This window comes from Felis catus, chromosome A2, assembly GCF_018350175.1.
Source record: "Felis catus isolate Fca126 chromosome A2, F.catus_Fca126_mat1.0, whole genome shotgun sequence".
NCBI classification, from domain to species: Eukaryota; Metazoa; Chordata; class Mammalia; order Carnivora; family Felidae; genus Felis; species Felis catus.
The window spans coordinates 160,704,810-160,732,072 of NC_058369.1; the positions used below are offsets into that span (position 1 = coordinate 160,704,810).

The following is a 27,263-nucleotide window of genomic DNA, read 5'->3' on the forward strand; positions in this document are numbered from 1 at the left end:
ACCTGGCTTTAGTAACAGTATACACAGCCTTTCATTGGCATCATCATTTACGGTTGAAGAAATGGAGTTTCAGAGAACTTACTAGCGTTGCTCTCCTGTGAGCCAGCCATTCAGTGGCCCAAAGAGATCAGTGCTCCCTGAACTTTCTAGTTTACAGACACAATTCCCTGTCAGCACAGAGGCTCAACCTGATTTGGGGGCATCGTGTAGGGCAGTGGTCCTCAACCAGGGGCGGATTTGCCCCCAGGGGACATTTGGCAATGTCTGGAGACATTTGTGGTTGTCACATTTGGGGAGGGGGATGTTGCTGGCATCTAGTGGGTAGAGGCCAGCAGCGCTGATAAACATCCCGCAAAACATGGCAAAGAATCTTCCAGCCCCAAATGTCAACGGTGCCGGTGCCGAGGTCAAGAAGCCCTGACAAGAGCTTATAAGACTGAATAATAATGGCAGGTTTTATTGAAGTCGGTTGGCATGTCACTATTTAGAATTGTATTTGTTGAAAAGTTAGAGCTCAGTTTCATCTGGCTCAAGCCTCCTTAGGGTACAGAGGAACCAGCTAGCAGTACCCTTCCAAAGAACAAAAATAGAGCAGTCACACAATTCTGAATGCCGAAGGGATTTCCAGGCTGATGGTTTTGTCAAGTGACTGACACCTTTGACAGTTTCCCAAGAGAATGATTAAAGCCTGAGTCTTTGGCAGGTATGCAGAACCTATGGATTTCATACAAATCAGACCTTTATTTCAGAGATAAGACTTTGAAAGTTTAAAGTGCAGACAAGTTGCTTCTAGGCGAAGAAAGGACTAGGAATCAGAATGTCAAAGGGCAGTGATAACAAGTGATAATTTCCTCCCACACTGACAGCCAAGGTGATAAGAGGTTAGCTCCGTTTTCTTGGCCCTGAAATACCTCCAGTGCCTCTCCATGATTCCTTCTGCTCTTCCTTCCCTTGCACAGAAGTGGCTTTTCAAAGATTCCAGGCACACAGGGTGCAAACAAAGACGCCCCCTTGGTTACATAAACCTCATGGCACCAGCTCAGTGGACACTAGCAAGCCTGGGGCCTCTCTGTCCCTGAAGGGCCAGCCCACCTCTCAGCCCCTCATCCCAAGTCTAGCACTTGGTAAATACCAGTGGGGCGGGAAATACTGACCTCTCGCTCAGTGGAATCTACTGACCACCGGTGGCCAGAGCTGTGCTGAGATCAACTAGTTAAAAACAGTAGAAATTAAAAGGCCCGGTGGGAAAGATAGGTGTAGCTGGAACATAGAGTTGGAAGTCTCGAGTGACCGGCATTCAGCCCACCGCCCGCCGCCTTTGGGTTTTCCCCTCCTCACCTGTGAAAGGAGGAGCTGCGCGGGATAATCTGGAAGGCGAAGATTTCCTCGAGTTTTAATATACTACCATGTCTAAAGGGAAGAGGGAAGTAAGCAAATCCCTCAAATCTAGGATAACTGCTAGGAAATTATTATTCAGTTTCTTTGGCGTCCTTGCTTGTGGACAAATAAAGAGTTCATACTTCCCCTGAAGCTCTAGTCTTGAGTGTGTAAAAGTTTTGGAAATAATCTTAATATGCTTTGGCCCCTTGGGTCTCTGCCAGAGCTTTCCCCGGTTATCCCAAGGCATCCGTTTATGGGTGGGGGATGGGGAGGAGGAGGAGGGCACTGAGCTCGGAATGCACATAGAACAGGTGGGTAACATCCACTCTCTATCAGCAAACATAGGCTTTCTCAGCCTCCAGCAGTATATTGTAACAGGCTTAAAGACAGGTCTTGCTAGGAAAAAAAAAAAGGATTTTCTAACTTCCTTTATCACCCCCATTTATTACATCAGGAGGCAGTTCCGGTAGCCTCGTTATAGCATTTCACACAAAGGAGGGCATAACCAGATAACCAGACAGGAAGAGGGAGGTCCACACACATTCATCTCCCTAGGGGAAGGAGCCGCTGTCTGAACATCTGAGAATTTATAGGATTCACCCAGGCATCACCTGGGCTACCTGAGATAACTTTTTTAATTATTACATTATATGACGTTTGCAAGATTAGGGAACCATTGCATGTTTCTTTTCCGAGCATTTAAAAAATCAATTCCTTCTTTGAAATTTCTTTCCAGTTTATTATTCGTCTACGTAAATTCGCACATATTTTTATCTCTTTGCTCATTTATCAGATATTTACTGAGCATCGACCACACACAGGTCCTGGGAACGCTCCAGTGAGTGAATACAATGCCCCTGCCCTTGTGGAACTTACTTTCTAGTTGGCGAAAAATAAATAAATAAATAAATAAATAAATAAATAAATAAATAAATAAGTAAGTAAGTAAGTAAGTAAGTAAGCAAGTAAGCAAGTAATACGTAATGTGAGGAAGAAAGCAAAAGAGGCTGCCACTTCCTGGTCCTTGTGTTCATGCTCTTTGAAAAGGACTGTGTTCTCTGACTGCACCCCGGCCCTGCGGCATCTCTTCCTCTGCCAGCACGCTGAAGTTCCTAAGCTGCCACCCAATGGCAATTGATTTTCTTGTCAAGACCCACAGCGACTCCTATAGCCTGCCACTCCCTCCCAGACCTTAACAATGGCCTCTAACTGCCTATAGCCTGTTCCTGCAGATGAGGCCTCCTTCCCACCAAGTCCTTCCTTCTAAGGTCCCGTAGAAGTCAAGTCGCACCCACACACCCAAGAATACACACCCTTTCCGCTTTCTATCTCTGTCTCCACATCCCGCCTTTTCCATTAAGATCCAGCCAGTTTCCTGTGTGCCTTGTCCATTAAAAGCCCAGCCAGGCCACACAGATAGCTCCTTCTCTGATCATCCACAACTCCCAGCCAGTTCTTTGGATCAGAGACTCCCAAACCTGGAAAAATATGCTGGTCTTCTAGTCCAGCCTTGACCCCCCATATGACTTCCTGATAGGTGGCCTCAGCCCTCCACACTCTCTCCCAGTGTTTTTCAAATAAGTAAAAACTACACATACACACGCCTGCAATGGTGAATTAAATTATTTTCATTACTCTGTTACTTAAGCATTCACAAGCAAAAAGCTATTGATGAATTTTTATGCTTATGGCTCTTATAAAATTGTAACAGAAAACATTAAAAATATAAGCCCAATGAAAAACTAATTCCAAATGATCAACATTAAGTTATTGTGACACAGCGTTTCACCAAAGCATTTATTCTCAATGTAAATGTGCTACTAACTACTATCAAACAGGTTCTCCAGAAAATACTATAATGTGACCTTATTTATCTAGGATAGGCCATTTCCCCCATTTTTTTAGTGAGTCTGTAACAGATGCCATCTCTACACTAAAGAAATCTCCAATGCAGGCACAATGTAGACATGACCTAATTATAGGGTGTCGGTCTAAATCAGGTGAGATTTTCATTCAATTACAGATAAAAATGAAACACTTTTGGGGCGCCTGGGTGGCTCATTCAGTTAAGCATCCGACTTCAGCTCAGGTCATGATCTCACAGTCCGTGAGTCCAAGCCCTGCACTGGGCTCTGTGCTCAGGCTCTGTGCTTAGAGCCTGGAACCCATTTCAGATTCTTTGTCTCCCTATCTCTCTCTGCCCTTCCCCTGCTCATGCTCTGTCTCTCTCTGTCTCAAAAATAAACAAAAACATTAAAAAAATTAACACAGAGATGAAACACTTTAAACATTTTCCCAGAAATGTATGTAACTCCCATAATGTAGTTTTAATTTTCCAGGGGTCCAGAAATCTGTTATACAGTTTTAGATGGACTTAGGGGTTTATGCTTTGACTCTGCCAATGGTTTCACCGTAAAGTGGGCTGACAGGAAGGACCAATTTTAAAGTTTATTCTCTTTTCCTCATACTCATAGTTACCTAACATTGCATATAGCGTGCTAGGTGCAAATCAAAGGCTTCTCGCATACACTTTTTTCTATTTCTTTATTTTTTCTGATATGAATTTTGAGAAGTTTATTCACAGACCTCTATAAATGTCCCAAGAAAGTTAGTTAGTAACTATTCTTTGATTCCGATTTTCTGGATGAATACGTACATAAGCCCCATCAGACATTTCAACAGACAGCTCCTCAAGATGATGAAAGCCAAATTTAGGACAAAAGAGGCTAAACAGCGGTCAGCAAAAGAAAATCAAAATCCAAGTAGCGTAAAGGTCCAGCAGTGGTTTGAGGATGTTGAATAAGATGGGGTTCTTGACCAATGAAAATTTCCTCGTTGCAGACGACTTGAAGGGCACGGCTTTTTCAGACTATTTCCAACTGTCCCCTAGAGTAGTGCTAGCAGTTCTGTTAGTGAGTAAAAATTAATCTTTGAATTTTTTTTAGAGAAATGTATACTTTGATGTGTCCAGGGCATCAACTAAAGGCTGTAAAGTTAATGGAGGGAATGTATTTTTCTTCTTTCCTAATTATCCTCTCTAAATGCCCATCTTCCTTCTTAGCTGGTGAGTTGAAAGTAGACTGTGAGAAAAGAAGTTGGCTCATGAATCCACTTTGTTGGCATCTCTTGTAACCCCCACCCCCAGGCTCCCTCCAGTCCCCACAACTAGCAGCCCGACCCTGGGCTTCAAAGTGCCCAGCCCGTCACAAGTTGGCCCCGTGTGCCTTAGCAATAGTTAGCTAGTCGGGGGCGCTCACCTATAAAAATTCCCCTTCGGCTTGCCCAGGTGCCTGAAACCTCCCAGCGGTGGGCAAAGGCACTTTGCCCTCCACATGCAGCCTTTCAAAAAAGCCGGAGGAAAATTGTCTGGGCCCCAGTCACATCGTGATGCGAATTAGCTGGTCAGATCACTTATCCCTCTGGCCAATACTCAAGAACCAAGGGAAGCTAATTGAAGATTTATTGGTGGTAAGGGGTGCTAATCTAGAAGAAGGAAAGAATTATTTTGGAGGAAAATACACCAACTGTGGAAGTGTGCCCTGGGGTGGGATTATGGGGCAATAGGAGGTAATTGAGAACTACTTTACAGGGTACTTACGGTTAGTGCTGCTTACAAGTAACTGATATTCGAAGCACTTAGGAACTCTGTATAGCTAATGAGGATTAAATCTTAAGCTAATTTTCAAGAATCATACAATTAAATTAAAAATAGGCCATATCAGGAGAAAGAAGTATTTGGCTTTTTCTGGCTTACTTGGCTTCATGGTTATAAATTTTAGAGGTCTGAAGCTCAGTGTAAGAACTTTGCAATGGTGAAAATTCTTTAAAATTATTGTTTTCTTTCAGGGTAGTGAGCTGTCTCTCAATAGAGCTTCTTCAGAGGTGAATGATACCAACTTTGGGTTTAATGTTGATCTTAGGTTACCTAGGGTATATCTTCTATTTAAGACTGATTACACATTAGATCTGAATTATAAGTGAATATGCTCTTTAATTACTGCAAAGGAAAAAATACATATGTTATATATTTAATATATTAATATATATAAATAATAAATATATATAATAAAATATATAATGTAATTTAATATATGTTATATAATATATATAATATACTATATATATATGCTAAATTCTCATCTTTTTACCCATTTTACCCATCTTTTTCATTTCCAGTTTCGTCCTTGGGAAGATAAAAGCTGACATAATCATAGTTATGTTGTAGTTCAATTATACTTATAAAGTACAGGACTCTCTAAATGTTTACTCTTCACAAAACCCTCCAAGGGGTAATATTACCACATACCCATTCTGCAGATAAGGAAGTGGACCCGCTATAGGTTAGGTGTTGAGTTCCCGCTTACAGAGTGCATAAATCAGGGAGCCAGCCAAGAGGAAAACCGTTCTGGTGTGAGAGTCCAGGACTAACAATGGTTCTGTCCACTCGGCAGCACTCCACCAGGATAATCTCAGAATATCGCAGGATAACTAAACAAATTGAGATTCTGGAATGCTGACCCGTGTTGTGTTTTACCTGGTAACATAAATCTCCACATTTGTACAGACTGGGAAAGTAAATCAATGTCAGAACAGCCTTAAAAGCCAACTACAGTTGCTTTATGACTTCAGCGCAGTGACATTATCAACTTCCAGCTGCAGTCAAGTGGAGATCAAGATCATTACACCAAGTCAAGACTTGTTTTCCTTTGCATAGCACTGACCATGTTTTAAGGACAAATCAGAAACTGCACAATTGGAGAGTTTGAGAGCTGGAAGTGGTGTCTGGGATTGCCCATTCTTCCCTTCTCGTTACAGAAGTAAGGATACTGATCTCTGCTGAGAGCATCTTCTTCCAGAACCATGCCATTGCTCTAGAGCTGATGTCCCTGACTCCACTGTTAACTTTCTCGTGAGCAGTCTTCCGACCATAGCCAAAGGGAACTTTTCATGCAATTTTATCAATCATTGCATCCGGTTTCTTTAAAGTCCTTCCAATACTCATTACTCTCAGACTAAGTTCAAGTCCTTAAGCTAGAGCACCATTTAAAAAAAAAAAAAAAAAAAACTGGCCCCTGATTATCTCTAGTCTCAGCTACTCCCGCTTGCGGGCCTTGAACTCTGGACTCCAGTCACTCCGTCCTGTGGTGGTAGAATCGCACTGTGGCCTCTGAGACCTTGCATACCCAACTCCTTCGTTTCCACAGCCCTTTCCCGGGCCGCCTCTGGCTATCTCCACTTTATCCTACAGAACACAGCTTAATCGTTCCTAAAGGAAGGTGACTCTAACCTAGAGGTCAGATTTGTTTCGTTTCATTTTTCCTAAACCCAGTGTAAACAAGCCTGCTGGTGTTGCTTCCCAGCCCATAACATTCTACGAGTAATCTTACTTCTGTGTGTCTGGACAAGAAGTGCAGTCAGAATTTGCAGCCTGGCACTCCCAGTAATACTACAGTAAACATTCATAGCTTATAAGAAGGGAAACCACCAAGTCCATGAAACAAAGTTTGCCGGGGTCATTTGGTGAGGGTACCATGTTGTCACAACATCCAGTGATTGATGTAGGTAAGCAGGAAACCTGAGTCAGCAAGAAATGGCAATTATATTTAACGTCGTGTGATTAGAGAGGCAGAAAACTGTGCAATAACTTTCAGAATGGTTTTCCCTGAAAATGTCTAAAATCAAACGAGTTTTAGTGCTTAAGGAATGAGAGTAGTTCATGAGTTCATTTATGTTAAAGATCGAATTATGTTAAAGTTTGTATCAGACAGAGGGAATGTGATAATAGATAGGTGGGAGGCTCAAGTTGTGGTCTAGTAATTGACCTTGAATAAGTGGGTGCCTTGGGGGGTGAGTGAGATTCTGACACGTTTGTCCCTTGGAGCTAGCATGATACAATGACTAAGGACAGAGGCCACAGGCTTAAATTCGGTCCTGGCTTCAGTAGTTTTAAGCTTTATAGCCTTTAATTATTTTAATCTCTCCAAGCCTCGGGTTTTTTGTTTGTAAAATGGAAAGAGTAACGCGTACCTCATAGGAATACTACGCAAAACCAATGGCACATTGTGATTCCGCAAAGAGCATAATGCATAGTAGCAGCTTGAATAGCTGTTGTTGTTGTAATTATTATAATTATTTACAATGAGGGAAATAGATGAGATGACTCCAACGTCTTCTCAAGCTTTAAAATTCTGTGGTTCTATGAACAGCTCATTCCCAAATGATGTCAGATAAATGAGGTTTCACTGTATATTGGGCAAGAAATCAATATGGCCAATTTTCAATTGTGCACAGTAAGGTAAGGTGAATAGAGCATGAATTATTCAAAACTTCGGTTACACTCGATATACTTCTATTTGGTCTTGGAATGCATAGAACTTTTTAAAAGAATATTTTCTGCCCTTCTTACATTGTGTTTAATGATTACAATGAGTTTGGCCTTTCTGTGTTTGCCAAGGGAAAAGAAATGGAACAATGCTAGGTGCTGTGTATATGGGATCCTACTTAATCACTAGCGATTTAGATGAAATCGTCCAGCAACTGGGCGGGTAATAGAAAAATCAAGCAGGATAATACAGTTGTCGCCCCGATAATGGACATGCTTCTGATGGAGAGCCAGCTTCATGGCGTCTCCTTATGAAGCCTTTCCAGAATTTCAGGTAGCTCAGTCCATAAGTGCTTTGAAATCCTAAGAGTGAAAAATGACTATCAATTGCTTTTCCCATGGATATCTTAATCTTCAAAAGGGCCTTAACACAGAATTGATGTCTAATTAGAATTTCCCGGCACAATGACTACAGTCCAGCAGTGTAAGGGTTCAATTATCTAAACTCATTTATCAGTAAGAATGCTTCCCCACCTATGGCACACTTTTTCTCATTTAAAGTAGATAAGTATCTTTTTCCTTTTTTCTTCTTTTTTTTTAAATTAATTTTTTTTCAATGAAACATTTGAACTGTTCAGAGGGTAAAAAGCACTACAGAAAGCAGACAAGACCGTAAGAGTCCGTGCTGGACGGTAGATGTAACACGACCTGAGGTGGAGCAACTGTTGGAAGTGACAAGCTGTGTGACTTTGGTAAATTACTAAATCTTTCTGGGCCTTAGTTTCTTCAGTTGTAAACTGGGACTCCACTCTGAAGTGAATAGAGCTCAGGCTTCAGAGCCCTCATTGGTGTAGGGCAAGTTCACGTACGTTCACAGAAAGCGTGCAGGGTATCTCTGTTGCGAGAAGCCCAGTCTCTTTTCACTCCGACTTTCCTCCGTGGCACCCTGGGGAGCTTTGGAGCAGCTCTGAGCATTTTTGGTACCTGGACGAAGGGAAGTTGAGTTGGAGATAGAGTAGCTTTGGGTTTAACGACTGTATTCATGTGGCCTGCAGTCATTTCTGTATATTGCTTACTCATTGCTGGCATCCCGGTCTAGGAATGATTTACAAGTGCACTCCCACAGCCCATTTTCATAGCTACATTCTCATCTGAAGGCATTTGAATATTCTTTTTTTCTTATAGGAAACCTCCGAAATGTATTAACTTCAGGCCCTAGATAAGCTGCGTCTGTCTCTGAGGATGGTGATACCCACCTCATACCGTTGTGAGGAAAATCAGTGTAGAAGCTTTTCCCCACTTTTGTGCTTTCTCTTTTTTCCTTTCTTTGATTTTTTTCTAAAATCATAGAATATAATAATAATAATGAACAATAATAAAAATAGAATCCAGGGTTTGGGTTTTTTTTTTTCCCCAAGACATTTCCCCCCTCAAATAAAATCATACGTGAAATCTTGACACATAAAACACACCAGTAATTGATAGGATTTGTATGAAGCTTAAATCCTCATCGTTTGGGGGAATAGTCCTCTCTTTTTTATATAAGTCTCCCAAGAACCACTGCGAGCCTCAGGATTCCATGGGACCCAGTTTGAAAACACGTGACTTAATTCACTTCTTTCTTTTTTATAATAGAAAATAACTCCAGAGACATTACATGAACTCCCTTCTTTCCATTCTGTGGTCAGCCTACCATATCTGTCTTTTTCTCAGGTTTATGGCAATAAGTAAAATAATAATTGTTATTTCTTAATATTTAAATGTAACGCTAACTGGGATGAAAGACTTACATGTAGAAAAAAATAAACCTTGAAAATCCTAGATGTGCAGGGGAGACTAGATGTGCAAAGGAGGCTTTGGGGTGACGGTAACCAAAGCAATCTAGGATATGTAAAAATCCAACACTTTTGCATGGTACATGTGTTCTAAATAGTGTCACTCTACGAATAATTAATTGGCAAGTAACGTTTGCAGCACTTAAGACAGATACAAACAGTTCAGATAAATAGAAAGTGTGTACGAAGATGATGAATGGGCAGTTCACAGAAAGAACGTGGCTACATGGCCAGTAAACTTATGGAAAAAAAACTCCCATCTCTCTCATGGTGAGAGAAATGCAAATTAAGTAGCAGTGAGTGACCGCTTGACATCGATCAGAGTGGCGATTAAGAGTGATAATATCTACTGCTGATGGGAAGAAGGTAAAAGGATACATCCATTTTTACCACTTCTGGTAAAAATGGAAATTGTTACAGCCCTTCAGAAAGCATTCCTGAAATATCTATTTAAATAAAAAATAGAGGGGCGCCTGGGTGACTCAGTCATTTGAGTGTCCAGCTTCGGCTTAGATCATGATCTCACGGCTCCCAAGTTTGAGCCTGGCGTTGGGCTCTGTGCTGACAGCTCAGAGCTGTGAACTGTGTTGTTGTGAAAATGACTGTAATCCAGACTGGATTCATTATTACCACATTCTTACTCATTTTCTCCTCTAATTTTAAAAGAAATTAAAGATTTAAACATTTGCCAGGTCCTTAATGTTTTCATGGTCCCTAAGCACCATGCGTTCCGAGCCTTATGACATCAGCCCCAACTGCTCACCCAGAAATCTGTCTACTGCAAATCAGGTAAACTTCAGTGATATTGACTGCAGTATGGCCATGGTAGCAAAACCTGGAAACAAAGTTAAGACCCTCAGCAGGCAACAGCTGAATAAATGAGGTCGTGCATAGTGTGATCCCATTTTGGTAAAAGAAACCAGAGAAGACACGCCTATGAGCATGTGACTCACCTGTCAGTTATCTTGCAGCCTAACATCTCCTGAAAATGTAGTGGCTTCAATCCACAACAATTTGATCTGCCCGTGATAACAGGTTAGCGACATGGAATAGGGCAGTCCTTTTACTAGTCTCACCAGGGTTAATTCAAGCAGGTGCAACCAATTGGCAGCTCACTTGGGGCCCGATGGTCTGTTTTGGCCTCACTGGCAAGTCTGATGGTTAATCCTTCTCCCAGTGGGGCCATGTGTCTCCAGTGAGCTAGCCTCGGTTTCTTCCCATGGTAGCAAATGTGTTCTCAAGGGCAAGAGAAGAGAAGCCCGAATGGCTACTGACTTTGCAAACGTAAGCTTGTATCACATTTTCTAATGTCTCTTAAACCAAACCAAGTCACATGATCAGATCCAGAGTCAGTGGCAGGGGAGACAACTCGAGAGCATGAATGGAGGGAGGTATGATTCACGGGGGGACACAGTCTGTGTCATTTTCGAGTTTTAATACTCATATTTTCCCATAGTTTATTTTCTCATTAAATTCTGACAACTTTATTTGGCATTTAAAAGCAGGCATACAGCCTTATTCATTAAATTAGATAAACAATAGTAAAACATTTTTCAGCTGTAAAGTAATATAAGATATAGTTATGCTTTTTTATTTTTGAATTGCAAGGACATCTTTACTCAAAATGACTGAAATTTGCAAAGGCATTAGTACTTTCTAATCAGAGCCAGATTTGGTTTTTTTTTTGTTAAACTGAGTCTTGTTTAGCTAAAAACAACTGGAGAATTTCTCACTCCATTGTTTTTTCTCCATGCAGATACACACAGGGTATAGATTTTAAAAATCTACTCTTCCTAAAAAAAATTTTTAAAAATTAAAAAAAATAAATAAAAATCTACTCTTCCTTAAGGAGGCTCTTCTTCAGTGAAACACAGCCTCTTCTCCAAACTATCTTTCAACAGTAAGACTAAAAGGTAATTTTTTCTTGAAAATTATAATAAGAATAGTATAAATAGTAAAACTAGTATGAATATGAAAAAATAGTAAAACGTAATGATGAGATTAGTATAAACACTTCACGGCTTAAGAGCAGAGATTCTATAGCCAGAATGCCTGGGTTCCACTTGTACTCCGCCTTTGTTTAGGTGAAGTCTTAAGAGTAGTGAACTAATCCTTCTGTGCGCATGGCAGGGACAGAGCACTGAAGACAAGCCTCAGAGAATAGTTCTCTCTATAGGCCAGGAAAAGAGAAATGACAGTTCAGGACACACGGAAGGAGAGGTCAGAATCAGACAAGTGTGAGGACACAAACACAGGGAAGAAGAAGTTTCAGTGAGGAGTTGGTCAACAGTGACCAAGTCTACTGAAATCTCAGAGAAGGAGGACTTAGTTGAAGTTAATGTAGACCTCAATGGTATTCTTGAAAACAAGGAAGAAGTGGTAACTTTCCGACTTGAGGGGATTCAGGTGTAAGTGCTGACAAAGAGACGTTCCTTTAGGTTGCTTTGATAAACAGGACCAGAGGGCAACTGGCATATTTTTTCCCCCTCTACCACCCAAGATAGAGGAGATCAGTGCTAATTAACAGATAAAGAGCATGGAGCTAATGGGAACAGAAGAGAAAGAAAATCAAGGAAATAATTATCTTGAAGTATCTGAAGACCAGCATGAAATAACATGGCATTGGAAAGGAGCAGTAAAGAAGGACCCTTCTCTCCTCTTCCTGCGAACTCCTACTCATCCTTTAAGACAGCTTTAAGTAACTTCACAGATGTGAGCCACAAGCCTGACTTGATCAGACTGTCCTCAGCCAAGTTGTCCAATCCCCTACCTAAAGTGTTGGGGTACTCTGTTTATATCTCTTTTTATTTAATAACATTTAGCAAATTATACAGTGTTTTATCTCTCCACATGTCTACCCCATACATTAGACAGCAAATTCCTCAGAGGCAGGATTTGTGATTCATTTTACTTATTTCTAGTACAAGCCATAGCACTAGAATAGTACCACATTAGTAGATATCAAAAAAAAATAATAATTAGGAGGAAAGGGAAAAGGACCGATGTAGGGCACAGTTATATTGACAGAGGGGAATACAGGTGCCAACACATTTGGATCAGTGTTCATGGTCTCATAATGGGGACACAGTGAAAATGAGAACGATAAGGTTAGAGACGGAAATAGAGGATTAAGTAGATGGAGCAAGAGACAATACACCCAATCTCTATGGGATCTAAGCTACTGATCAGTAGGGTTGCTGAGCTCCACTGTAGAGACCTATTAAAATGAGAAAGCATGAGTTTATAGCACGGCTGTTTGGTTTTATATGTTCTTTTCTCCTCCTCCTCATCTTCTGTATCCTAAGAGTAATAATGAAGAAAATACGGGTAGAGCTTCTCCAGACTGAGTCATGAAAAACAGTCAATTTTATGTTCTGTGGAGTGGGAGTCATAGAATGTCAAGTATGGATATTGACATCACCAAGGAATATGGCAGTCATGATGATATAGAGTCAAAGAGTTGTGGTTTTGTGATTAGAGTTGCAAACTTTGGATTACTGTTTTCTTTAAAATAGTACCTTTGAGTCAATACAATTAACAATGGAAGGACTTGGGAAGAATCAAACAAAGGGCAGAAATGGGATAGATGTGGGTAAGAGAAAGAATAGAAATGAAAAAAATAAATGTAGATTTTTACTTTATTTCCACAATTTTCTTGAAGGACTTGTCAGGGAAGATAAATATAAGCTATTGATTTATGAACAAGAAATCAAAACTTTTTCCTTTTTTTTCCACCTTCTAATTACCCTTTTCCCCTGAGACTTGGACAGGCAAAAAATCCATTAGAGAATGATAATGAATAACATCTCATACAGAAATTGCACTCATGGAAGGATCATGACATAATATTCGCATGCAGAATATCTGGTTTGAAACCCACTCTCTCTCTATCACCACCATTTGCTATGTGCCAATTATGAGACAATAATTCCTCCGGGATATAATGTAGTTTATTCAGGGCATTCATTCAAGCTTTAAAAAAAATTCAAAGAGACAGAGAACATATGAGGTTAATATTCAAGTGTTAATGAGGACCTAGGTATTGTGAACTTACATTGTGCTAATTAAAAATAATTGCATGGTCTTAGAATTAGGGAGCTCTCACAGGGAAGGTCTCCAGGCCACTGCTACCTCTCTGGATTTCCAGCTTGGTTGTGCAAAAGTAGTTACCTTAACAGGAATAACGAGATTCTGGGAAAAGTAGGTTCTTCAACCAAATTCACTAGGGCCTGATTGAGAACAGAAAATCAAATTCATGGTTTCAAATGATAAATATTTTAGTAGATAAATTTATTTTTGAAAGAAACATTAAGATCAGAAGGTGGCTTAGCCCCATAGACTATCCTATTCTGAATGTCACCAATTCACATATGCCCCAAGCCCCTTTCAAGGGCCAAGAACAACCGTTTTGTCATTTCTTGGTGCATCCGTATTTTCCATTAAAAGACTTCTTTGTTAATTGAAGGGTGGCATGTCCAGTGAACAAACTTCCCGTTTTTTAGCCTCTTGTTCCTGGTCCCTACACAAGTCTGTAACAAGTATGTGGTCCTTCCACTCTAAGAGAGCAGGAAAGTGAAGACATTCATAAACCATCAATACCCAAAATGTCACATTACAGCATTTACTAGCAAATGAGCTATAAAATTATTTTATGCTTCTTTCTAATTTTATATCAAATCATTAGAAGTGAACTTTTCCCTTTCTGGGCAATCAGGAGAGGACTTATGATGTTCCAAACATAACCTTTATATACATGTTAATTTTTGACTTGTGATTAATTTTCTAACACATTTCATCCTTGACGACTTCTAGAGATCCATATGCTGTAGAAGGTAATAATGGGAAGGATATACGTCATATGCTTACACACCTATCGCAAATTATACATTGAAAGGGTCAAGGAGAGCCAACATAAGAGACCACCATAAGGTCAGAGCACCCAACATAAGACCTTGCACATTTGAGCCAAAAATAATTATTTTATCTGAAAGATACTTCTCTCTTAAAGTTATAGTAGTGAAACATGGTGGAGAGTCCTCCTCCACATCATCTATAAGTTGGAAAAGCTTGCACGTAGGGTGAGGAGAACTTGGCCCAGTCACTTGGCACCTATATGTCTGTATTCGTGTCTCAGGACTGCTGTAACAAAGAGCCACAAACAAGGTGAGTTAACAGCAAATTGTTGCCTCACAGTTTCGGACGATAGAAATCCAAAACCAAGGTATCTGCTGGGTTGATTCCTTCTGAGACCTGTAAGGGAGAATTTGTTCCATATTCCTCTACTAGCTTCTTTCCGGTGACCTCAGACATTCTTTAACTTGTAGTTGGCATTCTTTCTGCATCTTTATATGGTCTTCCCTTGTCTGTATCTGTTTCTGTGTCCAAGTGCCCCCCCTTTTATAAGTCCAGTTGGGTTAGGCCGGTTGTAATGACCTCATCTCAACTTAACCATCTTCAATACCTATTTCCAAATAAGGTCACCATCACAGGTACTGGAGATCAGAACCTCAACATCTTTTTTTGGGAAGGATACGTTTCAATCCATAGCAGCGTCCTTTGTGAATCATCAATGTTCATGTGAAAACTGAAGCCATGATACAGAATCACAGATATGTGCTTTCTTCTCCATTCCCTGGTACCTTAATCTTTTGATCATATGTGTTTGTATGTCTTAATCACTACCTAGTATGGTATCCAAGATCTTTACTGTCATAAATGGAGGATAATATTACATGTTGTGAATAATAATATTATAGAGCTGTGAAAACAGTTTTTAAAGTGGAAATCTTAATATATTTGATAGCATAAAATATATTTATACATCAAAAACTACATTTTGAAAGCTGTTAGATAAAATAGGGAAGACCAATATCAGAGAACACAGATTTTAGTCTTCATTTATATTACAGCCAATTTAAGTCAATAGAAGAACGCTGACAATAAATGGGCAAAACTCATGGCTGTACACCCCACAAAAGATTTTGAAAACCTCTCCAATATACATTTGAAAATAAAATGTCCAATTATTAATCAAAAATGCAAATAAAACAGTAATGAAAAGTGATATTTTTCTTTTTGCCGAATAGGAAACTATTGTTTTCTTCTTATTTTAAATCAGAGTCTAGACAGTGCTGGTAAAGATGCATTTGCAGACAAATTTGTTGCTTTTATTAAAAAATTCTCCAGAATCTAAAATCGATCATCAGAATTTAGAGCTCACTTCCTGGTGGGAGAGAGGTGGTAACGAGTCCCTGACAGCCGCTAACAGAGCATGGCCATCATGGATTCTGGATGGTGAGCAGTTACCTTATCTTCTCACACCATTGAAGGAAGTCTACACAGAGGCAAGAAGAGGGCCTTGGCTTTCAAAAAGAGAACAAAATACAAGCTCACCAAAATTTGTTGCTGGGGCAAGAAACGAAACGTTATCTTTTTTTGTGTATTATTTTTCAAAATTCATCAAAAAGCGTTGGTTTGAGAATGAGAAATACCCACTTAAAAAAAATGAATCTGTCTCACACATCCTAACAACAACTCCCTCATGAATTTAGCAATCTCTGTCAATGATTATTCTGTTTTTGTGTTCATGTTCAAATTCCTACGACAGTGCGGTCATCACACAATTCCACCAACTAGTTCCTTTCCCTATAATTTGGCTTCCATAAATACCACCGCCCTGAAATATTGGAAGTCCCTCACACAGGCTCACTAAATGTATCTCCTTCTTTCGGTCCTCTTTCTGTTCCCATTTTCTGCAGCAGTTCAGACTCTTGAGAGTTCTTCTCCTCAGACGTAGCTCCTCCTTTATATTCTGTCTACACTCTGACCATTCCTTACTTGTGCTTCATCTGCTGGCACATTAGGCCTATTGCACATCCTTCCTCTTCAACCCTTTGCTCTTCCCTCTGCCAGAGAGTTGACAATCGTTCAGATGCCTCATGCCGTGGGTGCGCACGTGCAGGGGGAGTGTCTTGTGGTCCCTGGTGGGGACTGAGAGGGCAGAGGATGCACATGTTGTTTACCTCAGGGCCATATGGACCTTTAAAGCTCAGTACAACCTTTGACTTTGTTCTTCCATCTTTGTTACTCTCCTTGATACTTTCGTTACTCGGCAACACAGGGAACGCATATGATGCTTAATAAAATTTGTTCATTAAGTAGAGCAGTCATAACATTTTTATATAGTTGTGATAAGCAGAGTAATGCTCCCCACCCCCAGTGGTCCTAATCTGTGGAACCTGTGAATATGTTACCATATGCAGCAAAGGGACGTCATGATTAAGTTAAGGCCTGTTGCATGAGATTATCCTGGATTGTCTGGGTGTGCCTACTGTGATCAGAGGGCTCCTTAAAACAGAGAAAGAGATGTGACAGGGAAAGCAAAGAATCAGAATAATGGAGCATGAGGAGGATTGACTTAGAAGATAGAAAGTTGGGACAATGAGCAGGGGATGTGGGTGGAGTCTAGAAGCTGAAAGAGGTGAGAAAATGGACTCTCCCCTAGACTTTTCGGAAGGAGAACAGCCCCACAGACACCTTGAATTTAGCCTGGGAAATCCATCTCAAACTTCTCCAGAACCATAAGATAATCAGTTGGTGTTGTTTCAGTCCATTAATATTTGCTTATTTGTTATAGCAGCCACATGAAACTAATAAAGCCATACTTTGTCATTTTCCATTGTGCCTAGTATGATACCAGACAACATTCATTGTTTAGTAAATGTGTATAATATACTTAGGATTCACCACTGTCTGGAATTTTACATGCTATGAAATCCAATCTAATGTGTTCAATCATAGTATTTCTGAACCTCTGAGATTTACTTACGAATATGTAGACTAATATGAGACCTTTTATTTGGGACTAGAAGTCACAGCAGAGAAAAATTACTTTTCCGATAAATCAATGGACTTGATGAGTCTGTTTATTTCCCCATAGGCCCAATTGCCTCTCTGCTCTTCAGCAGTCTCCTAGCAAAACTCCATCACTGATGATGGCTCACACTCTTTTCTTTCTTCATCGGCTTCTGCCTTAGCCCTCGTGCTCTCTCAGCTCCTCAGGCTTCATGTGCACAAATTGTACAACCCAGCTATGCCTCCACTGGATACCAAGCTAACCGGCTGAGGCATGCAGGGTAAATGCTTTGGTTAGCTCATTCTCTGCATTAAAATGTCAATGTACTCAATTCTTTTTAGTTGACAAAGTGTGTGTGATTTCACTTAATCGTTACAATAACAGTGAAGGAGGTATCGTTGCCTTCATTTTACAGCTAAGAAAACTAAAAGTTAAAGGGAGTTTCTATGTAGTAAATGACAGAAAGGAGATTTTTTTTTTAGGATAATGTTGAATCAACTTTTTTTTAATATGAAATTTATTGTCAAACTGGTTTCCATACAACACCCAGGGCTCATCCCAACAGGTGCCCTCCTCAACGCCTATCACTCACTTTCCCCTCCTTCCCACCCCCCATCAACCCTCAGTTTATTCTCAGTTTTTATCTCTTCATTCCTCATTCAGTTAAAAAACTAATACAGTTTCATTATACCGAGCTGTACTTGTCATCTTACCTCCGTGCCATTATTCTAGATATGTATTTTGCAAGTGTATTTTTAATGATAGTGTAACTAACACACATTATAAGTAGTATGGAAAACAGAAAAGTATGAAGTTTTATCTCATCCATAGTCTTATTAATCAAAGATGATCACTGTTACCATGTGGGTGCGTTCATCCAAGTATGTTTCTTTTGACATGTATTTTTATTTAGGGTTTTATTTTTTTAATTTGAGACACAGAGAGAGAGATTGCAAATGGGGTAAAGAGGCAGAAGGAGATAGAGAAAGAAGATCTCAAGTAGGCTCCGTGCTTAGCATGGAGCCCCACACAGGGCTCAATCCCTGAGTCGAAATAAAGAGTCAGACACTCAACTGACTGAGCCACCCAGGCACCCTTATTTTTATTTAGGGGTCTGTATCCCACTCCCTTTTCATTATTTTGAGTGAAGTGATGTGGCATTCCAGCCTTATTTAAAACTCTACTGTCTTGCCTTTCAGTGTTCTATTTTTTCCCCTTTTATATCTAAATCTAAAAAAGGAATTAGCCTACGCTTCCAGAGTTAACTTTTTTCCAGGATTGGAGCAGGGTCCTTCAACATGCAGTCAGGACCAGCAGTATCAGGCTCACTTGGAAGCTTATTACAACTGCAAATTCTCTGCTGGATCAGAATCTTTGGGGGGAAGCCCAGGATTCCCCATCTTAACAAGCTGTCCAGTTGGTTTTTCACACATGATAAAGTTTGGACTGAAGTACTTGGTGTCCATTTGTGTCGATGAGGCAAAAGCAGCCAGAAGGCCAGTTGTAGGTTAAAGTCACGCAGAATAACAGTCACGCTTTGAAGACAAAGAGACAAGCCGCTTGCACACCCAGATTTCCCTCATTTACAAGCCTTCAGAATTGGCTCTTAGTCAATTAAGGTCTGTAGCCCTCTTTAGAGTGCTTAGATGCTTTCTTAGACGTGCAGGAGTCACCCGCGCTTACCATCAGATCATGCTTTCGTTAGTTCTGATGGCTTTTCTTAAACATCTACCATGTTAGATTGCATGGAGTAGGAAAGAGAAATGTATCTTCTAGACCCTCCCCGCAAGATAATTCACAGTCTTATTAGGAAATAAAATGGTTGTATGTGCAATTCCATTACCAACACTCAATCAAGTCCTAAATGGACTCTAATCAGGTATTACAGGATGTGAGATGAGCAACGGATGCCCCAGATTGTACAGAAAGATGGGTGTATTGACCGGACCGTTGACTAGGGAGGCCCTCCTTAAAAAAGGAGGACTGTGAGTAGGATGTAATTAATAAGTAGTATATTAATCATAAAAATTCCACCTCTTAAATGTTGACCATGGGCCAGATAGAAAGGTGAAGCGGTTGGTGTTGTCATATCCTCCAGCTCTTGTCACTGTATTGCAATGTACCCGATCCCTCTTCTCCAGACAAGGCTAAGTGAGATCAAGCACTTTACCTGTGTTTACCTGCAAGCACATAGTGCTTTGCAGAGTCAGTTCAACCCAAGTCTGTTTGATTGCAGAGTCCTGTTTCTTCGCACTTCTGCGTTAATTGTTAACTCTGGTAGAGAAGGTTGGTAGACTAAGAGGCTTGTAGTGTATTGCAGATAAAGGTAACCCCAGAAAGGGTGAGCAAGATCCTGTGTCAGATTTGCCTGACCAGTGTGCGAGGTTTACACTGGCAGGTCACCAAAACCAGGAGACAGCTCTTAGGTTTGTCGAAGGTCTTGTAGGCATAGATAGCGATCTGAGATGTAATATCACAGAGACTGAAAAATCATTACATATTTTTTTAACATAATGAAAGTATGTCTTAGGACCAGACTAACACTGGGTAAAAAGAATAATTTGTTGGGAAAGTGAAGAGATGTTTGGGTAGGACGACCAATTAATAGTGTGATTACTGTAAACAGATACCACACGATAAGGAAAATGGGGTGTTTACGGGGAGAAAAGAGAGTGACTCATGATTAAATATTAAAAAAAAAAATGAAAGCTTTTAATGGAAGATTGGCCAAAGGGTCTAAAAGGAGAACTTTAGAATTCTAACCTGACATTCTGGATCATTTTGAGCTACCCACAAAAATTGTAATTATCTGGAGAGAGGTTACAAAAAAATAGGAGCCGGTTAGAAATGGTGCGTTTAGGTCATTCTGAACTCTTTTTCTTCCTAACTCCCTACACCCACCTGGTCTCCATCTCCAGTTGATTTTAAAAACATGTGAGTCAGTGCCGTATACTTTATCCATCCTTGCACTTTCTTATGGAAACAGTCATCCTTCCCCTGGCCTATGGCAATGACAGCCTCTGTGAGCTCATGAATTTCTGAATCACTTCCCTAAAATCTATTGTTTTGCTACAGGAGTTTTCTCTCTAAAACCTACATCTAATTATAGCATCTTCCTGCTGAAGGGTTTAAAAACTCTTCCTCGCTGCCCTTTACTGCAATATTTTAGTTGGCATGGCATTCAGAATTAGAGCAACCATAGTTTATTATCCAAATAAGAGACTTGGGAGACTGAAATTGGGCACATTAATCATCACACTGGGACAAAAGGCGTGTGAGCCCTGCATAACTTTCCATCTTCACCCCTTCCAGTGGCACCTTAATGCGTGAGTAATACCACAATAATTAGTGAACAGACCCTACTCCAAAGGCTCTTTATCTGAATTGCTTACAGCTATATTTGTGTTGCCTAATCCCTGCTCAGCACATCATAGGTACTCAATAATTTGCAGAAAGAATGGAAGGAGGAAAGAAGGGTTAAGTAAAACAAAGCATTTGAGAATTGTTTTAGTCTGGTGTGTGGTTGTTGACGTGAAATAGAATCGGAGGCCTAACATCTTGGCGAGGAAACTACAGGCAGCCAAAGGGAGGCACGGAGAACATGGAAGAGGAGAGGAAAGTGAAAAAGGGAGGTCCTGGAATCAGACCCGTCGTTGAAGAATGACAGATCCCAGCCATGTGAATTCCAGTGCACTTTCCCAAAAGACTGTACTCTGTGTGCATCTGATGATAGCTCTTTACCAGAAGTAGTCCTTAGTTTTGGAAAGACATCTTTCAGTCGCTTCTCGGCCTTTTGGCCAAGAGCAAGTGTGGAAAGACATCTTTCAAAGTCATCATAAATGTCAGTGTGGAGCTGTTTTAAAAAGTCTTCCCAATGGTATTCCAGAAGTTGTAACTACAAAGGGGGTATGTAAACGCCCATTTTGTATTCTGAAAACAGATGCAGTCTCTGTGAGAAAAGAAAATGTGTTGGGAGCATGGGAGCAAAGGGGAAAACAATGAAAAGGAACCTGTAATTTAATTACATTGATGTCAGCTTTCCACAAAAACTAGATGTGATGTAATTAATACACCTATAATAAAATGAAGCAGGGATGTGTCTTTCCTTTTTTCTTAAATGAAGGAAGATTAGAAATCCCATGCTGTTTGAGGAAAATTTATCTATGCAAAAAAATTTATCTATGCAAAAAAAAAGTGTGTGTATGTGTGTGTGTGTATGTGTGTGAGAGAGAGAGAGAGAGAGAGAGAGAAAGAGAGAGAGTGAGAGAGAGAGGGATTTTTCTTTTAGCCCAACAAAACAACCAATATTTATGGCCTTTCAAAATAAAGCCCCCTACAGTAAGGAGATGACATATATAAATAACTACAGATTAAATATTTTTTCAACGATCATGAGCCCTAATGCAACATTACATTTATTTAACAATTTATTGTTTGGTTTATATTTTTTTCCAACTATAAAGCCATAGCAGGAACTTGCTATCTTTGTTAGGTCAAAAAGGCTTATAGAGTAAGAACCAAATCATGAATTTAAGTGTAGAGAAAAAGAATGCCACTCCCAACAGGAGGGTATACTGCTCACTAGTGGCTGGCCAGTATTGGATGTGGCTGGGGCACCTATCTGGGGAGCCATTTGCGCTGCAACTTTCTCATGTAGGCTATTCTGTTCCAGCGATCTATGAGCCTTCCTGTGAAGCATACAAACACCTGGGCCAGACATCAAATTACTACTGGATAGATCCTGATGGCAGTGGACCGCTGGGGCCTCTGAAAGTCTACTGCAACATGACAGGTAACAGTGCCATATTTATGTTTCACGAACATTCCTTTTCTACGTGTTGAGCATGGACAGTACTACCCAGGTATATTTCTTCTGGGCCACATTCTTATCTCAGCGTGTAATAAGCTATGTATTGTTGGATTTGTTCCATAAAACGGTGAAATGTATTTCTACAATAAAATCTTCTAACCTGTTTTTTTTTAAAGTCCACCTTCTGACTTGAGCAGGACATAATTTTAAAATATCAGTATGTAGGGGAAAAACCCAGAAAGTGAAATTGAAGGTTGAAGTCCATAGAAAGGACTGACCCACGAAGCAGCCTCCACGAGTAACGTAGACTGCTTGATTGTCCATACTGCCCGTGTGAGGGGAAGCTTATGGACCATTCCAGAGCTTCCCTGGGCCCCCCAGTTACAGAAGGAGACTTTCTGGGTACTGAAATCCTATTCTGGCATCACCTGCACCTTTCACAAAATGTATCTGGAGTTTTCTACATCAGAAGAGAACCTAGTTTTTCTTTACTTCCATATTAAATTTCAGGGTTATGAAATGAAATTGTGGGGTTCTTGTAAACACCCACAATGTGTAAGATATACAGATGTCTAAGAGCAGATTTTCCATCAGATACTTAGTTATGTCTTACCCTCCAAAGTAGAAGTGTGGGACATGTACTATTCACTGGCTCCAGGAGAGGATCAGCATTTGATGGAAACTGCTGAGGCATTTGATTATAACAGTAACGATGATTATATGATGCTATTTATGATGATTACTACATGATCTGTCTACTGTGTGTCAGATACCATGATGAATTCTTTACTTACACTACCTGGTTTACATCCTGGCTCCATCGATCTTGGGCACATTATTTATTAAGTTTAATAACTCAATAAGCCTCAGTATGTTTATCTGTAAAATGGGTTAATAGTAATATCTATATCTACTTCATAACATTATTACATAAATTAAAGAAGATAATGTACATACGGTTCTTCACGTATTATCTGACACATGGTAGACTTTCAGTAAATGTTACCCGGGAGCAAGGTATTATTATTTTTTGAAGGATTAGAGAGTTAAATATCTTGTTTATATTATTCAGACAAGATTAAATACAAATCTGTTTGAGGCCAATGGTTCTTAAATCTGGCAGTGCTTTAGAATCACGGGTTTCTTGTTCTTATCTTTGTTTTCCATACTTACTGGCTCAACCTCTGGAGACTTTGACTGAGTAGTCTGTTGGTTTGCAACCCTCCAGGGAACTTTTCTGGTGTGATCTGAAACCGGAGGGCAGGGAGAGAGGCAGGTCACTCCGGGGTGGCAGGTGGCAGTTTTAAGAAGCACGAGGATGGCAGCAAATTCTCAGAAGTTTCTAAAGAGGCCTTAACTGGGTCCAGTCACATGTACCATACAGGTGTTCTCAGCATCGCATCACCATCTCAACTCTGTTCTTGGAGCAACCTCTAGGAGAGGAAAAGGCTAGTGGAACCCACATTCCAAGGACAGGAGAAGGTGACATTTGGAAGTGAGAAGCCTCGGAGTGCTTGGGTTCAGCTTACGGGACAATCAGTAGTCACATCTTTTCGATGACATTCCCCAACATAGGTGCGAAATGGAAATAGGATTGTGCCACTCAAAGGGAGAACCCCGAACAGCGTTGAGGGGAAGCAAACCCCGTGGAGGACTCCCCGCAATATCGGGAAGCCAGGCATGGCGCAGAACAGAAGGAGGATGATAAAGACAGGAATATAGTATGTAGAGAAAATGGTAAAATGGTAGCTGTCCTCCCAAAATTATCTTTCCATGCCAAGAACTCTAAACATATCCCAGAGAAGAAACCCACGTACCAGAAAGCTTGACGTAAGAGCATATTGATGGTTGTACTTGTCAGTGCACTCAAGTCCTTTCTTGTTTACCTTCATTTTAATCTTACTTGAACTCAAATATAATCGATGAGAACTGGATTTAATCTGTAAGAATCCTGATTTTTATTTCTTCTAATATATACAAAATATGATTATAGTTTAACCCAATACTCTAAACACATCCGGACAATAAAGAGTACAGTACCACCTTATACAGTAAGAATATGCTTCTTGTATCACTCAAGATAGTTATGAACACCAGCGTGTCAGGGACCATTGAAGGCCAGCTGGCATTCTTGGCCTTTTGCCACCCATTAACCCTTCCTTCATCTGGAAAGAACATGAACTTGACATCATTAGGACAGCATGGTACAACACAGGTTGGTTTGGGCTGTTGCACTTCCAAGAAATATTATGTTGAAGAGGAGGAGGGAATGACAGCATGAATAATTCTAGAAGTCTTGATATATCTATCGCTCTATATCCTGAGAAAGTGAATATGCACCTTACTTTATAATATTTGTGTTAAAGAGTAGAGCTGTCCTACTTCTCAGTGACCCAAGCATAATGGGGTGTTACCACTGTTGAATATATCACATATTTTTAAAATGGGAGCAAAACATCTTCTCTGGGGAAGAAACAATGTCTTGGCAGGGATCGTCCTTTTTTTCTTTCTTTCTATGGCTGGGGTGGGATGGGGGAGAGCTTTTCACTTGCACAGAGATGTGAAAAATTTAAGGAAAGGGACCTCGCCGACCAATAATATCTGATGTAGATTTGGTGGAAAATAAAGACACTATTGAAAATTACTTCTGATTTAGATCTATTCTTTGGAATCCTAAACTGTCAATTCAATTAATAATTTAAAAGAAAGGACAAAGGAAACAAAAACAATTAATTTAGGTCCTGACAGGAAAAAGGAAGTCTCCCTTGATTTTGGGACAAGGAGTTCCTCCAAACAATCATTATTACCACACTTCTGTCAACGTATGTCTCCACATTGTATTTGTTTGTTCAACATTATCAAATAAATACTGTATTCCTTATCCTCATTATGTTTCATATTGAATCATAGGGGAGGACTTGAAGTGTGTCCCTTTTAGAAAATGTTATTGTTCGATTCAGTCCACAATTTCAACCTGCTGATATCTTTTGGTCACCTAAGCTCACTGTTTCTGTTATATTCTCAATTTTTTCTTTACAATACCTCTGGCAAATCATCCTTATTTCCATCCCCAATTCCTAATAATAGTTTCTTTAAAAACTAAACATGCAACTACTACCTGACCCTGCAGTTACATTCCTGGACATGTACCCCGGGGGAATAAGGACATGTTCACATGGAAACCTGTATGCAGCTTATCACAGCAGACTTAGTGGTAATAGCCAGAAACTGGAAAGAACCCAGATACCCTTCAGCAGGTGAAAGGCCAGACAGACTTGGTACATCCATACCATGGGATACTCTTCAGCAGTAAAAAAAAAAAAAAAAAAAAAAAAAAAAAAAAAAAAGAATGAACTCTTGATCCAATGCAAGAAAAATAAATCTCCAGTGAATTATGCTGAGTGAAAAAAAAAATCCAGTCTCAAAACATTGTATACTGTCTGATTGCATTTATAGAACATTCTTGAAATGACAAAATTATGGAAATGGAGAACAGCTTAATGGCTGCTGGGGAGTTAAGGAGGGATAGGTGGGAGTACAGAAGGTGTGGTTATAGAAGAGAAACATGAGGGACTCTTGTCCTGATGGAAATGTTTAGTATCCTGACTGTACTGTGAATATCCTGGTTGTGATGCTGTACTGTAGTTTTACAAGGTGGCACCACTGGGTCAAGTGAATGAAGGGTACAAGAGACCTCTCTTATTTATCACAACTGCGTATGGATCTATATTACTCAAGGAAGCATTTTAATTAAAAATATATAATACACACCAAAAAAAATCCCAAAGACTGTGAATATTTTCACAGTCTTTATGGAAAAACAGTAAGAGTGTTTGAGGATACCTCTACAATCCTTTTTCCAGGCTTTTTTTTTTAATTTATATATCCACTATGCATCAGGAATTGTGCCATGTGAGATAAGTGGATAAACAAATACCTTCACAACTAATAATAAAACACATTTAAAAGCAAACAAATAGGGGCACCTGGGTGGCTCAGTCGGTGAAGCGTCCAACTTCAGCTCAGGTCATGATCTCATGCTTTGTGGGTTCAAATGTGGCCTCATGGCAGCTCACAGCCTGGAGCCTGCTTCAGATTCTGTGTCTCCTCTCTCTCTGCTCCTCCCCCCACTCACACTCTGCCTCTTTCTCTCTCTCTCTCTCTCTCTCTCTCTCTCTCTCTCTCTCTCTCTCTCAAAAATACATAAACATTAAAAAAGGCAAACAAATAAGTAATTTTTCTATCAAGAAAAGTAATGGAATTCTGAGGACATATTAACTTTGGATACTGGATTTTAGATAATGCCTTTCTTGGGAAGCAACTCTTTAGCCAAAATCTAAAGTATGAAAAGAGACAAAGCTCTCAGGAAGGTGAGGGGAGGAAATGGGCCCTGTAAATGAACTCTGCAAGGCATGAAAGAGATTGTTTCCTTCCAAGAACCTGAGACCCGAGTGGCCAGAGTCTGGAGCATAGAGAGCCTCGGAGAGGGGCTCAAAGTGAAGTTCCCAGATAGGCAGGGCCAAAGCAGACCAGGCAGTAAGGGTGGAGGTACACAGAAAAGCTTGCTTTTTATGTTTTCAATTATTTTTCAGCACAGGGGGTGGGAATCCATGGAAAGGTTTTAAGCAGGAGAAGGAGAGGGTCTTGTTTAAAATTACCACTGGGGGTGCCATGAGTCGCAGAGTAGAAACACTGAGACTGGTTCTGGAGTTTTTGTGAAAGTCCAAGGAAGCATCATCTCCTTCTTGAACTAGAGTGGTCACAGTTTAAGTGAGGAGAAAGAGATGAATTTTAGATCTATTCTGAAGGTAGACTTGTCAGGATGGATGACAGATTGGGTGAGCAGAGCTAAAGACAGTTATCAAGAATAACTCCCGAATATGTGGACTGAATGACTAGGTGAATTACAGTGCCATTGGGAGATGTGGACAATTAATGGAAGAACAGATTTAGAGAAAATTCAAGAAGTCAGTTTTGGCATAGTTAAATGTGAGGTGCTGTATACCATCTAACTTGAGAATCAAATTTTGCAGTTACAGTAAGACCTTACAAAGGATATTT

At 40.1% G+C, this 27,263-nt stretch overlaps 1 protein-coding gene across 5 annotated transcripts in view; it reads left to right on the forward strand.

The window, feature by feature from the left end:
* Positions 1-27,263, forward strand: part of CNTNAP2 (contactin associated protein 2) — a 1,965,211-nt gene that overhangs the window by 1,240,532 nt on the left and 697,416 nt on the right. For all 5 annotated transcript variants that reach the window (XM_045053282.1, XM_045053281.1, XM_023250688.2 and 2 more), the window contains one exon: positions 22,065-22,184. In XM_045053282.1, coding sequence (XP_044909217.1) covers positions 22,065-22,184 — 120 coding nt within the window. The remainder of the gene's footprint in view (positions 1-22,064; positions 22,185-27,263) is intronic.